General features: G+C 42.7%; 1 protein-coding gene across 3 annotated transcripts in view; it reads right to left on the bottom strand.

Annotated features, from left to right (window-relative positions):
- The window catches only part of LOC126262561 (nuclear factor of activated T-cells 5-like), a 419,353-nt gene that overhangs the window by 55,362 nt on the left and 350,058 nt on the right, over positions 1 to 13,933 (bottom strand). For all 3 annotated transcript variants that reach the window (XM_049959258.1, XM_049959259.1, XM_049959260.1), the window contains exons 5-8: positions 6,653 to 6,950; positions 940 to 1,130; positions 653 to 834; positions 387 to 571 (exon numbers count right to left, since the gene is read on the bottom strand). In XM_049959258.1, coding sequence (XP_049815215.1) covers positions 387 to 571; positions 653 to 834; positions 940 to 1,130; positions 6,653 to 6,950 — 856 coding nt within the window. The remainder of the gene's footprint in view (positions 1 to 386; positions 572 to 652; positions 835 to 939; positions 1,131 to 6,652; positions 6,951 to 13,933) is intronic.

Raw genomic sequence — 13,933 nt, 5'->3', positions numbered from 1 at the left:
TGAGAAGCCTCTCATATTTCCTAGAACTCTTAAATACTGATAGGGACGTGAAGAGGTAACTGATACAAAACTGCACAGAAAGAATGATAAGGATTGCTCCTACAGCCTGAACAGTGTCCTGTTTTGCCACTGATATGTAGGTCATGGAGATTTACAGTATTTAAAGAAACAGAAAGGAAAATTAAGTTCCGGAGTTGAACTGAGAATGCATGCATTCTTGGACAATTGCATGATACTGAAAAATGTCACTGAAAGTGGCTAACTATCCTGACTTATTAAAACCATGTAACCATAAACTGAACCAGAACATTTGCCTCTAGTAGGCAAACAACTACATGTAAACAAGAGGTCGTATGCATGCTCATTCTATACAATCTGCAATTTACCTGTTGAAGAAATTCCTTATCAGGTTGGACAGATTCTTCCCAGCACGGGTCTGTGTCACTGTGCTGGAATAAAACCCTGGAGTCTTTCAAAAAGTTCTTTCCAAGAATAAAAATTTCCATTCCACCTGTACACGGACATGATGATATTGACTTCTTGCAAATTTCAGGAACTCCAGGAGGTTGTGCTGAAATAGATGTAAGTGTACTGTTAGCAATATCATTTTAACAGTTATATCATTATTCAGCTTCATTAAAGTATCACTTACTGCACACAATGGGCTGTGAAGCAGTCTGTAGAATTTCTGTAGAACCATCATCATGAGTAATAGTAGTCCTAAAAACCATACGGCATCGAGTAGATTTCTTCTTATTTCGTGTACCAGACTGTTCGGGAAATCTGTGCTCGACATCAACATTCCGTTCTTTCAAAATCCCAACACAGTCACAGCTATAAGTCAAATTACTTATTAGACAAATTCCACACAGAAGTTCTTTAGTTTTACAGGTATTTAATATTAATTTATATACAAAATTGCAAATATAGAATACTTACGTTATAACCATGTCTTTAGTGGGATCAAAATCTACTTCAATAACAATTGTTCCATCAATTTTTTTCTCCACACACGGTGTAGAATTCTTCCCACTTACTCTGCAAGCTTGATAAAACATATGTGGTGCAACACGGCCCATGTCAGTGCCAATGAAAACTTGCATTACTGCTGGTTTGTTGTACCCAACAAGCTACGACAAAAAAATATGAGCAACTATATAGAACTTTTAACTAACCACAATGACATTTTCTTCACATCAGTAAAAAGAAAATAATCAGAGTTATAAAAATTATATCCTACAATGATAATCAAATTATTAGAATTAATTTATATTTTAACAATAATCTGTCTTACAATGTGACATTCATGATAAAATCAACCAGATGTCATTAATTCAACACAAAAATACCATCTTTATCTCTTTGTTAATTATGTTCTTGAAACGGTTTTTGCCACTGAGTCACTGGCATATTGTACTGTACATTTTGTGCCCACTATGACAAATTTTGGAAATGTCGTTGACATTTTTGTACTAATATAATTAACTTCAATTGTCATCATTCATTTCCATTTACATAATTTCTTTAGTGTTTCATTGTTGAATCATTGAGAGGTTTCCATAACAAAACAGTATGATGAACACCTTATTACCAGGGAAAAAAAAGAGCTTTCATGTACATGAGAAGAAGCAGCTTTACAACATTGAACATAATCAAAAACTTCCAAAAACATCAAAAAGTTGGGAACCTACAGTCAACATTTGTTGCAGTAAACACTGTCAGTAGCATGCTGAGCTCCAACACCATCGAACAGTTAGTTGTGATAAGTGTCCCACTTTGAAATACGAGGGGAACCCAAAAGTAACCGGAATCGTAATGCTGCACATCGTGTACTTGCAGTAGCAGGTTGCACCATCAGAGGGTTGTAGTAGGAGCTCTGCTGAGTCATTCTGCTATGCGGCATCACCCAACAGTGAGAAGTGTGGTTTCTTTAGCAGTTCTTTGAGTATGCATACAGTGCAGACGTGACACGAGGAAATGGCTAGTTATGGCTAGTTCTTACGAACAACGTGCGGCAGTGAAGTTCTGTTTCTTGCTCGGAAAGAACGCTGCAGAAACTGTTGTGATAATTCAGACAGCCTACAAAGACCATGCTCTTAGTAAAACGCAAGTGTATGAATGGTTTTCCGGTTTAAAAAGGAAGAAATGGTGGTTGAAGATCAGCCCCGTTCCGGGCGACCTTCAACTGCTCGAAGTGAAGACAACGTCGACAAAATCCGTGATCTCATCAGTGAAGATCGATGCAGGACAATCGAGCAACTCGAGAACTTGTCTGGGTTGTCCTGGAGCTCAATTCAGCGCATCTTGACAACCAATTTGGGGATGCAAAGAGTGGCAGCAAAATTCGTGCCGAAGCTTCTTATTGGAGATCAAAGGGATCGTCTCATTCATGCCTGCCTTGAAATGAAGGATGTGTTCAAAGATGATCCACATTTTTCAACAAAATCATTACAGGTGATGAGTCATGGTGCTATGGGTACGATCCAGAAAGTACACAACAGTCATCACAATGGAAGTCACCTGGCTCAACTCGACCAAAAATAGCTCGACAAGTGAAATCGAATGTGAAAACAATGTTGATCTGTTTTTTTCACATCAAAGGGATCATACACTCTGAGTTTGTCCCTGAAAACCAGTCGGTAAACCAACAATTCTATTTGGAGGTTATGAAACGGCTTCGCAGAAGTTTGTCGCGAAAATGTCCGGCTTTGTGGGATTCTAGCGTGTGGTTCCTGCATCACAATAACGCTCCCAAGCACATGGCTCTCAGCGTTCGTCAGTTTTTGGCCTCAACAAAGATGACTACCTTGACCCACATGCCATATTCGTCGAATTTAGCACCCTCAGACTTCCTCCTATTCCCAAGGATGAAGAGAGACCTGAGAGGGAAGTGTTTTTGCGGATGTGGAAGACGTAAAACGCAATGTCATGAAAGTGCTAGCAGGTATCAAAGAGGACGAATTTAAAAGGTTCTTCGAACACTGGAATGAACATTTGGACAAGTGTATTAATGCTAATGGAGAATACTTTGAAGGAGATTAAGGTTGTATTTGAAAACAATAAAGTATATGCTTTCTAGAAAAAAATTCCGGTTATTTTTGGGTCTCCCTTCGTACAGGCAGTGGTGACAGACTGATAGGTAGTGTCTCCCAAAGTCCACATTAGGCTGGGAGACGATGGTTTTCATGTGAGACGGTCAAGCCAAGAAACATGAATTCAATATAAAGGATGTGGTGACAAACAGATTTTACTAATAATAACTAAACTGGCAGGTAAATTCATAAAAGACATTTTTTCCTTTCTTTTTTGCATAGCAGATACTCCTAACATATGCCAGTATAGCAGCACTCCACTCTGACGTAGCTGGTTTGAAGTTTCATGATTAGAGAGACTTTTCATTGTTACTACTTTGCAAGGCAGGCGACATGTGATGCTGGTGGTATAAGTGGTTGCGGTGGTGTTTCAAAGTTCCTAACCATCAGGCTTTGTGCCAATTTCCAGCGTTAAATTTCAAATCTGTCCACGTGTCTCATGGAGTAAGGACATGTGGCAATGTTGCTGGTGATATGTTTCACACATGAAGACATTAAGCTCAGCAATCTGCTCGGTGCTATTTCAGAGGCATAGTCAATGGCAATATGCTGACACTAGCACCACATACGGCTGGTGCCTGATGACCAGGCACACACGCCTTACAGTACTGCCCTGCAGGTTGCCATCAAGCCAGCCACCTGAAGCTGATGCTGCTCAACTTCACTGCACCGGCTGCTGTAGTAAAGAGGGTGCCATGATCACCGGATACAGCCAGCACTATTTCACATCCATGAGACCATGCAACACCAGCCACATCCTGGCATCCACATGTTGGGCGGCCTTTGTAGGACCACCACCTGCAGCTCTTCAGCAGTCGATTCAGATTCTGAGTAAACAACAAGTCTGTGATGCAGTGCTACTGGAGAAAGAACACCAGTGCACCACTAATTGTGATTGTGAGTGATTCTGACCTTGCAGAGTAATCTACGGTGACAGGCTGTGCACTTTCTCTCGCACCTTTGTAGAACTGTTTTCAATAAGTGACAATTACTTTTATTAGATTGGGACGATCTCTCATGTTCTTTCATAGAGAATCAGTAGTCTGCTGTTAGTGTCTTCTATTGCTCTCGTGTAGAAATAACGACATTTCACACAAGAATTTGAAAACAGTCATTTTGTTAGAAGATGTGATCATTCTGTGTGGTCTATTTGAAATTGTCCCATGGGGTTACTGGGTGATGTCCACATCACCTGACATTCTGGTAGACAGACACTTAAATGCAGTTGACTTCAATGGAGTCTCGCAAGTCCCAGTCTTCAATCCTGCTGGAGCTCTTACATGCCGAAAGTCTTGCTTATATTATGTATGTATTGTAATTCTCTCCCCAGCTGGACATGAAAGATAACCACATAGATAGCTGGGTGTAGCTTTGGGACCTTGCCTATTATGTGCTTTAATTCTTCCCAAGATGAAATAAGCAACAATTAAGTAACATTTTTTAAAAACCAAATATTCAGCAAAGAGATTTCCCTCTCTGAGTGACAGACTTTCTAATGATGACATGTTGTTACAGATGTTCAATTAGGTAAAGCAGCAATCACCCAAATTAATCCAAATTTTAAGAAACAGTAAATAAAAATATATGGATAATTTTAAGCTTCAGTTTGAGTCCCATTTTGTTAACATTCTACCCATGATTACCTACAAATGTGCCCAAGAAGAACAGAATAAATGTAAAGAGCATATCATAAGCCATTATCTAGTTGAGCATATCATAAGCCATTATCTGGTTGCTCCATGGCACTACATAATCAACTAAGGAAATGAAACAAAATAAAAGTCAAGATTCTCCCTGCAATAAACCTCTACTTTCAAGAATTTGTTTATTGCACATAGTCCACTTCATTCATAAGAAAAGAAATAAGTATTTCCTACAAAACTGAATTCTATACTTTCAAGAGTAAGTAATTAGGAAGAGCACATTCAGAAATTCATTTGGCAGAAAGGGGTGCAAGACTCTGAAAATAAGAAATAACACCACTGAGTAAAGCTCCTATGGTGAAGCAAGATGCTTAGAACAGAACTTCGGGAACGGGGAAGGATGTATCAGATTGCAGTATGTATTGTGGCAAGTTTGTATCTACATGTATACCCTCAAGCCATATGATGGTATGTGGCAGAGGGTAATTCTAGTAACACTATCTGATCCCTCCTCTTCTATGTTCCAGTTGCGAATGGCACATGGGAAGAACGACTGGATAAATTTCCATATTAGCTCTAATTTCCTGAATTTCGTCGTGATTATTTCCCCAGTGTAAGTGGGAGGAAGTAATATGCTGTTTCACTGTTCCTGGGACATACTCTTTCGGAATTTTAATAGTAAACCTCTCAGTGACGTGGAACACCTGTCGTAGCAACTGCCACTGGGGTTTGTCGAGCAGCTCTGTAGTGTTCTCATGTTGACTAAACAATCCCGTGACGGAAAGTGCTGCACTTTGTCGGATCTTGTCTATCTCTTCTATTAATTCGACATGGTGAAGCTCCCAGACTGATCAGCAATTCTCAGAGGGTCTCAACCTGGCATCTGTTATTCCTACTATTTGTTTTATGTGGTCATTCCACTTAAGATTGCCATGGATGGTCGCTCCTGGGCATTTTACAGTAGTTACAGTTTCCACCAATTTGTCATGAATAATTTTCAGTGTAACTGCGGAGTAGTGGATCTCTTCTCCTACAAGTGCACTATATGTTACGTGTATCTATGTTCAGGGTTGACTGCCAGTTCCTGCACATTTCATCAGTCCTCTGCAGGTCTTTCAACAGTTCACCACAGTCCCCTGACATCGCTACCACCTAACAGACAACCATATCATCAGCAAGCAAACATCCTTGTGCACCTTCTGATGTTATCCACAGAATGAGAATTAATGACAATATGCGTTCACAGCTAAGCATTCTGTGGTGTCACTGCCAGACACCACACTTGGTACGTGGTAGCCTTTAAAACAGCCGCGGTCCGTTAGTATACGTCGGACCCGCATGTTGCCACTATCAGTGATTGCAGACCGAGCGCCGCCACACGGCAGGTCTAGAGAGACTTCCTAGCACTTGCCCCAGTTGTACAGCTGACTTTGCTAGCGATGGTTCACTGACAAATTACGCTCTCATTTGCCGAGACGATAGTTATCATAGCCTTCAGCTACGTCATTTGCTACGACCTAGCAAGGCGCCATTAGCAGTTACTATTGATGCTGTAAAACATGTACCGTCAAGAGCGATGTTCACCGTTTATGGATTAAAGTTAAGTATTCCACAGCTACGACCTTTTTTTGCTAGTCTCATTTCCTTGACCTGTTCCAGACCTCACGCCAGCCTGCGTGAGCTAAAACGCGTGCCTTTTGGCTTCCTCTCATAGTGGGTTGGCTGTCTTGCCAATCCACAACACATTCATTCACAGCTGAGCATTCATACAGAGTATTAGTACAGTATGAAAATAGATACCAAATGCACCAACACAGTAAACTCATCAATGCACCAACACAGTAAACTCATCATTCACTCATATTCATATGTAATTACAACCAAGAGTAAAAATGAAACATCAAATTGCACACTAACTTTCACTATCGGGAAGCCGTTGCCACTTCGGTCTTTGACAGCACCACGGCTGCCCTCCGTCTGGTAGCGAGCGCGGTGCTGCTGCTCAGGCTGGCACAATATCTGTAGGTGACTCCTGCCATCTCGGCTGATGTTCGACAGCTGAGTGGACAGTGAGACGGGACCCGTGTTGTGGCAGCCGGAAAGGGCCAGCGGCCTCGCTGGCGGTGGACCCTGCACAGTCCGTGGGATGCCACCGGTACTGTGGGAAACCGACGACACGCCTCTACCTGCCTCTCCCGTAGCTGATGTAAGAAGGCTACACGAAAAACATAAGAGAAGCACATAAAAATCATTATCATTGTTGTCTCTCTCTCTCTCTCTCTCTCTCTCTCTCTCTCTCTCTCTCACACACACACACACACACACACACACACACACACACACACAAAGAGGCAAACTACATGTACACACACACACACACACACACACACACACACACACACACACAAAGAGGCAAACTACATGTACATGTGATCACTATCACTGGCCACTTTCGCTAGACTGTAATTGTTACACTGAATGAAAGCACCAATCAGGAGTGAGAAGGGAGAGGGATAGCAGAGTTTGGTTTGGAGGGGAGAGGGGAAGAGAAGAGTTTGGTCTGGAAAAGCATGCAAGGACTACTGTAGAAGGTGGCAGGACAATACTCGGGCTGTGTCACGAGGCTGTGATGAAGGGAGGGGGAGTGCAGAAAAGGTGGTGAGCAGAGAGGTGGAAAAATAGGTGCATACGTCGGCAGAGAGTGAGCACAATGAGGGCGATGGGATGTGAATTGGGAAGACATTATAGGACAGAGGAGGCAGAAAGTGTTGGATTGAGGATGTGTGGACAGTAGGTTATCGTAGGATGAGGTCAGAATAATTTTGGGAGTGGATAATGTGTAGTAAGGATTACACCCATTTGCACAGTTCAGAAAAGCTGGTGGTGGCAGGGGGAAAGCAGATGGCCTGGGTTGTGAAGCAGCCACTAAAATCAAGCATGGTACGTACAGCTGCATGTTGTGCCACAGGGGATGATCCACTTTGCTCCTGGTCACAGTTTGACAGTGGCCATTCATCCACTTAGACACTTGGTTGGTAGTCACAGTAATATAAAAAGTTAAGCAATTATTATATCAGAACTGGTATGTGACACGGCTGCTTTCACAGGAGACCCAGCCTCTGTCTGGTAGGGCAAGCCTGTGACAGGACTGGAATAGTAAGTGCTTGGTGGTTACAGTAGACAGGTCTTGCACCTGGGTCTTCCACAGGGATATGATGGCTATGGCAAGGGGCTGGTACTGGGAGAGGCATAAGGATGGATTAAGATGATGTGGGGGTTGGGTGGACAATGGCACACAAGTTTAGGTGGCATGGGAAGGACCTTCTGAAGAATGTCCCTCAATCCCCGGCATGATTATAGATCTAAGACCATGACAAAGGACACGGTTTAGTTGTTCAAATCGAGGTGTCGATGGGAGCACTCCTTTGTAGCTGGTTCTTGTTAGTGGTGGAAGGACTGTGTGTGTGTGTGTGTGTGTGTGTGTGTGTGTGTGTGTGTGTGTGTGTGCGCGCGCGCGCGTGTGTCATGCGAAACCTGTTTGCAGACTAGGTCTTGGGCACAGCATCTGTCTGCGAAGGCATTTGCGGTACCTTCAGTATACTGGGCAAAGGAATTCTTGTCACTGCAGCAATGCCACCCTCATGTGGCCAGGCTATATGGGAGGGATTTTATGGTGTGGGAGGGATGGCAGCTGTTGAAATGCAAATACTTTTTGTGTTTGGTAGGTTCAAAGCAGAAAGAGGTGTGGACGGAGCCATCAGAGAGACAGAGGTCAATGTCCAGAATGTGGCACGTTGGGTTGAGAAGGATCAAGTGAAGCAGATGGGAGAGACTGTGTTGAGGCTGTGACTGAATTATTGGTGTTTTTTTTTTTTTTTTTTTTTTTTTTTTTTTTTTTAGTGCGCAAAAATTGGAGAAACTAAAAGCAGAAGGAATGCTTAAAAATCCACTACAGAAAGGGGTTGGTTGTCCCCAAAAAAGGCTTCAAATGACTGACGTCATTTCACTGTCACTAATAAACTGGAGAACGCGGTCGGCTGAGCGCGTGTCATCTGCTAAAATCGACGATAGATCAGGCGATAGCTGTAGACGGGAGCGTAACGGATTAAAATAGGGGCATTCAATTAAAAGGTGTCTTACCGTCCACAGCTGAGAGCAGTGGGGACAGAGTGGGGGAGGATCGCCGCTTAAAAGATGTCGATGGCTAAAAAGACAGTGCCCTATCCGGAGTCTAGCTAAAATTACCTCCTCCCGACGATGCGTTCGGGAGGAAGAGGTCCAAGCGCAAGGAAGGGCTTTCACTTCCCGCAATTTATTATGGGGAAGTGTTGACCAATGCGCGTGCCATAAATGAGCAACTTTGCGACATAAAACGCTCCGTAGATCGGTGAAGGGAATCGACTGAATAGCTGGCCGTGGAAGAGAGACTGCAGCCTTGGCCGCTATATCGGCCGCCTCATTCCCACAGATACCAGCGTGTCCCGGGAGCCAGAGGAACGCCACCGAGACGCCCCCCAGGTGGAGCAAGCACAGACAGTCCTGAATCCGGTGGACCAGAGGGTGCACAGGGTAAAGAGCTTGGAGACTGAGGAGAGAGCTGAGAGAATCTGAGCAGACGACGTACTGTATCCGCTGATGGCGGCGGATGTAGTGGACAGCCTGGAGAACAGCGTAAAGCTCCGCAGTATAAACCGAACACTGGAGGGGAAGCCGAAAGTGATTTGGGGTGTCGCCAACAATATAGGCACTCCCTACACCTAACGATGTTTTCGAGCCGTCGGTGTAAATAAATGTGGCGTCCGTCATTTGTGCACATAGAGCAGCAAATGCCCGATGATAAACAAGTGTAGGGGAACCATCCTTGGGAAATCGACAAAGGTCACGGAGCAGGCAGATCCGGGAACGGAGCCAAGGCGGTACTGTACCCCAAGTTGTCAAGAAGGTTTTAGGAAAGCGGAAGGAAAGAGAATGGAGCAGTTGACGGAAGCGGACTCCCGGGGGTAGTAGGGAGGAGGAGCGGCCTGCATACCCTACATCAAAGGAGGCGTCGAAAAAAAGGTCATGGGCTCGATTAGCAGGCATGGAAGACAGATGGCTAGCATAACGACTCAGAAGGACTGCTCGCCGATTGGACAGTGGAGATTCAGCAGTCTCAGCATAAAGGCTTTCCACAGGGCTAGTGTAAAAAGCTCCAGACACTAAACGTAATCCACGGTGGTGGATAGAGTCGAGACGCCGAAGAATAGACGGCCAAGCAGAGGAGTAGACTATGCTTCCATAATCCAATTTCGAGCGCACTAAGGCGCTGTGACTGAATGAGGACAGGGTTTCTTGGCCCTGAGTCCAGATCATGAAGATATCGATGGAGCTGGACCAGACCAAGGATCTGGGGTTTTGGGAGGCTAGGGAGGTTTCCTCTAGATGCCCCATAAAAAGGTCGGCATAGAAGGGTGATATATGGGTGCCCATGGCTTAGCTGTGGATTTGTTTGTATACCTTCCCTCCAAAGAAGAAGTAGTTGTGTGTTAGTATTAAGTTAGTAAGGTATAAGTGGAATGAGGTAGTGGGTTTTGAGTCGAAGGACATTGGGAGAGGTAGTGGGAGTTATCATTACAACACATTTTCCACTCCTGAAATTACCCCAGCCTCAACCTGCAATAACCTACTGTCCCCACATCCTGCACTCAACAGTTTCTGCCCCTGTGTCCTACAACCTCTTCCAAATTTACGTCCCCTCACCATCATTGCACTTGCTCTATGACAACACACCCCTCTCTGCTTCCCTCCTTTTCTGCCGCCCCTCCCCCACAGCCTCTCGACACTGCCCAAACCTTGTCCTACTGTCTCCTACAGAAGTCCCTGCAAACTCCATCAGACTGTGCTCTTGTCTCCATCCACCTGTACGCTGCTACCCTTCCCATTTCCCAGCCCCACTCCTGATTTCTAATTTTGTTCAACGAAACAGTTCCAGTCCTGCTAAACCAGCTGGGGATAGCTGTAGTGTGTGTGTGTGTGTGTGTGTGTGTGTGTGTGTGTGCGCGCGTGTGTGTGTGTGTGTGTGTGTGTGTGTGTGTGTGACAGAGAGAGAGAGAGAGAGAGAGAGAGAAGTGTGTGTCCTGGTGTGAATGTGTGTATAATTTTCTTTGGCTGAAAGCTTAGTGTGTAACAGTCTTTTCATTGTGCCTGTCTGCAATTCAAAATGTCATCTTTAAGGAGAGTATCAAAAAATCACTTTCATAATTGTTGATATTCCAACATGTATTTTCCATTGTTTAGAAGTACAATTTTTCTAACATGTATGACTAGCGACTATGTAAACATATCTGCATGGAGGAAAAATTGTATCCCACTGTAACAGTCCAGTTACATGGTAATGGAAAGTTCTTGGAGAAATACGAACAATGGCATGAGTACTCTGAATGCCGAAGACCTCCTCAGATGGGTGCCACATCAGTTGAAGGAGCAGAAGATGTAGCTCTCATAAGTAGCACTGCAGAGTTTACTTGGAAAAATTTCACTGTAGTGTGACAAACTAAATCACTCCCACTGAAAAAAATCTGTGCACATGCAAACATGTCTATACAGATGAACTGTGTTATTCTCCTTCACAACAATAACCCATAAATCTATGCAATACACTGTTCTTAAAGTTTTGATAATTTAAGTAAATGAAATCCAAATTAATTTTTAAGATTTATTGTATTTGTGTGCCAAACAATGCCAATGTGCAGAAATATAAATCACTCCAGCAGTACCGTCTGCATGAACTAATTTAAAGGCATAATCTAACACAGCTGGTTAACGAAAGAATACTGCATTATGATATCACAGTCCACATAATTACTGGTGTGAAGAAGCTTTAGCAGCTCTAGTAATAGGAAATATCGGTATACCCTCCTTATTTCCTAAATACTCTGGCCTCTTTCCCCAAGCTGTACAGCCACTGCGGGCAGTAGGCACTTGACCCTCAAAGAGGAAATCTTAATGGTATGGTGGCATCAGGAAGTATGTGATAATGATTCAAATAACACATTTCATACATCTGTTAAACACTCATGTAAATTTTTAACTGGAAACACCACAGTGTAGATTCAGTCTCACCCCTTCCCTAATTCTTCTGCCCCTTAATGTTTGACTCAAAAGTAAGTTTGCTCAGCAGCTCGCTCCCTCTGCTGAAATAACTTTCATTTTAGTTTTCTACATTTAACTGCATGCAACTAACACAATTCGCTCAAGATGAAGTACAAAGCCACAAATTCACAATGCGTTAGTTTTGTCATCAGGTTGCCTGTAATCACAAAAATCAGTTAAAGTTTACTACGAACCACCCACGAGCTGCTCTTGTTTGCAGTATAGTGCAGATGTTGGCAATGACTGTGGTTGGTGACAGCCATCTGGAGGGTAACAGATAGAGCCAATGACAAGCTGTTAGCCAGAAGATATGAATTACTCCCATTATTTCTTCCCTTACTGGTTTGGCCGCATACTGGTGTTTATGTTACATATAAGGATTCCTTATGGATGTTTCTGTAGTTAATCTGTACAAGACTTTAATGACCTTCTTCAAACAGATATTGATGAAGACATCTGAACTACAGAATATTTGTAGTGGTGACACACTGATACTAATTAAATCATGCGAAATACGAAATTTTGCTTGTGATCACACACACACACACACACACACACACACATACACACACACACACATACACACACACACACACAATTCATCTGAACTACAGAATATTTGTAGTGGTGACACACTGATACTAATTAAATCATGCGAAATACGAAATTTTGCTTGTGATCACACACACACACACACACACACACACAATTTCCTTGCACTGTGTTAACAGCCCTTTCTTAACTTTCTGCTACTGTAGACTGCTGGAGTGTCTCTTATTGAAATGTATAGCAGTTTTATGGTGAAATATTATTAATGATTCAGTCTGAAATAAGGAATCTGATGGCAGTGACTGACTGTTATCAATTACTTGCATTTCTGGACAGCTCTTTATTGGTTTTCCACTTCTGCTGAATCTTGGAGTTCCTATTATCGATTATATAGAAGTTTGACACTTCTTGTCTTGAAGCAGTTACTACAGGATCTGTTTAAATTATGGAAACTTTTGTTTTGTGATAGTCTGATCTGAAGTAAATTGTACACAGTATTGAATTTTTGTCCCGGCGACATACCCAAATTACTTGTGTTGTGTGGATGTCCCTTTCTTCATTTTCTGGTACTGTAGCATGCTGACATTTCTATACATTTATACATTTCTATTGATGGAGAACTATTATTAATGATTCATTCTGAAATGTGGAGTGTTGTGTTGGCGTGTCACTACTAGGAATTATTCATGTTTTATGGTTTGGCACTTTTTATGCTGAAGGAGTAATTACAGGATCTGTTTAAATTACAAAAGTATTTGCTTTGTGACAGTCCAGGTGGAAGTAATTTGTGTAAAATATGCAATTTTGGTATTGATGACAAACTCTCACAAATTATTCCGAATGAGCAGGAGGCTATTTCTTTATTTTCTGCTATTGTAGAACTCTGGATTTCTATTATCACCTGTATCATAGCCTGACATCTAGGTTAGAACAGGAGGTGACAGTTTAATTGTGGCTGTGGTGACAGATTGATCTATTGTGTAGCCCAAGGTCTACGTTAGGGTGGAAGATGCCGATTAGGTTGAGAGTTGATGAAGCCAATGATTATGAACACGACATGTATATTGAAGTGATGGTACATCCTGTAAAGCAGACCAGGTGTATGTGACTGAATTGTCTCTCAACCTGTTACAGTATCGGCTGTGACAGACAGGTAGTAATTGAAGTGCCAATAATAAAATTTTAATGTGCTGAATGAATTCTTCTGACTGGAGCTGATCCAAAAGGGGGTGACGCTGTGTCATGGGGTCACGTCCCACCAAACCAGAGAACAATGTTACTGAAAATGTGTATATTTTTACAGATATTAACTTTTACTTTTCCGAGCTAACTTTATCGGTGCTCAGTCATCTTAGAAGCCAACCATAATACTATCTTGAGTATTCTTTCAAGTAGCAAATGAGTAATACTGAAACACGACTTCATCCTGAGTGCTCTTTTTTGAGTAGACAATTCTATTTCACTCCATTGTGTTTTGAGCTGTGGCCTGCAAACGACTTCATTACAGGGAGCTTGACC

The sequence above is a fragment of the Schistocerca nitens genome, chromosome 6 (assembly GCF_023898315.1).
Source record: "Schistocerca nitens isolate TAMUIC-IGC-003100 chromosome 6, iqSchNite1.1, whole genome shotgun sequence".
Lineage (NCBI taxonomy): Eukaryota > Metazoa > Arthropoda > Insecta > Orthoptera > Acrididae > Schistocerca > Schistocerca nitens.
Note: the sequence above shows the minus strand (reverse complement) of the source record. Positions and strands in the feature narration are given on the sequence as shown.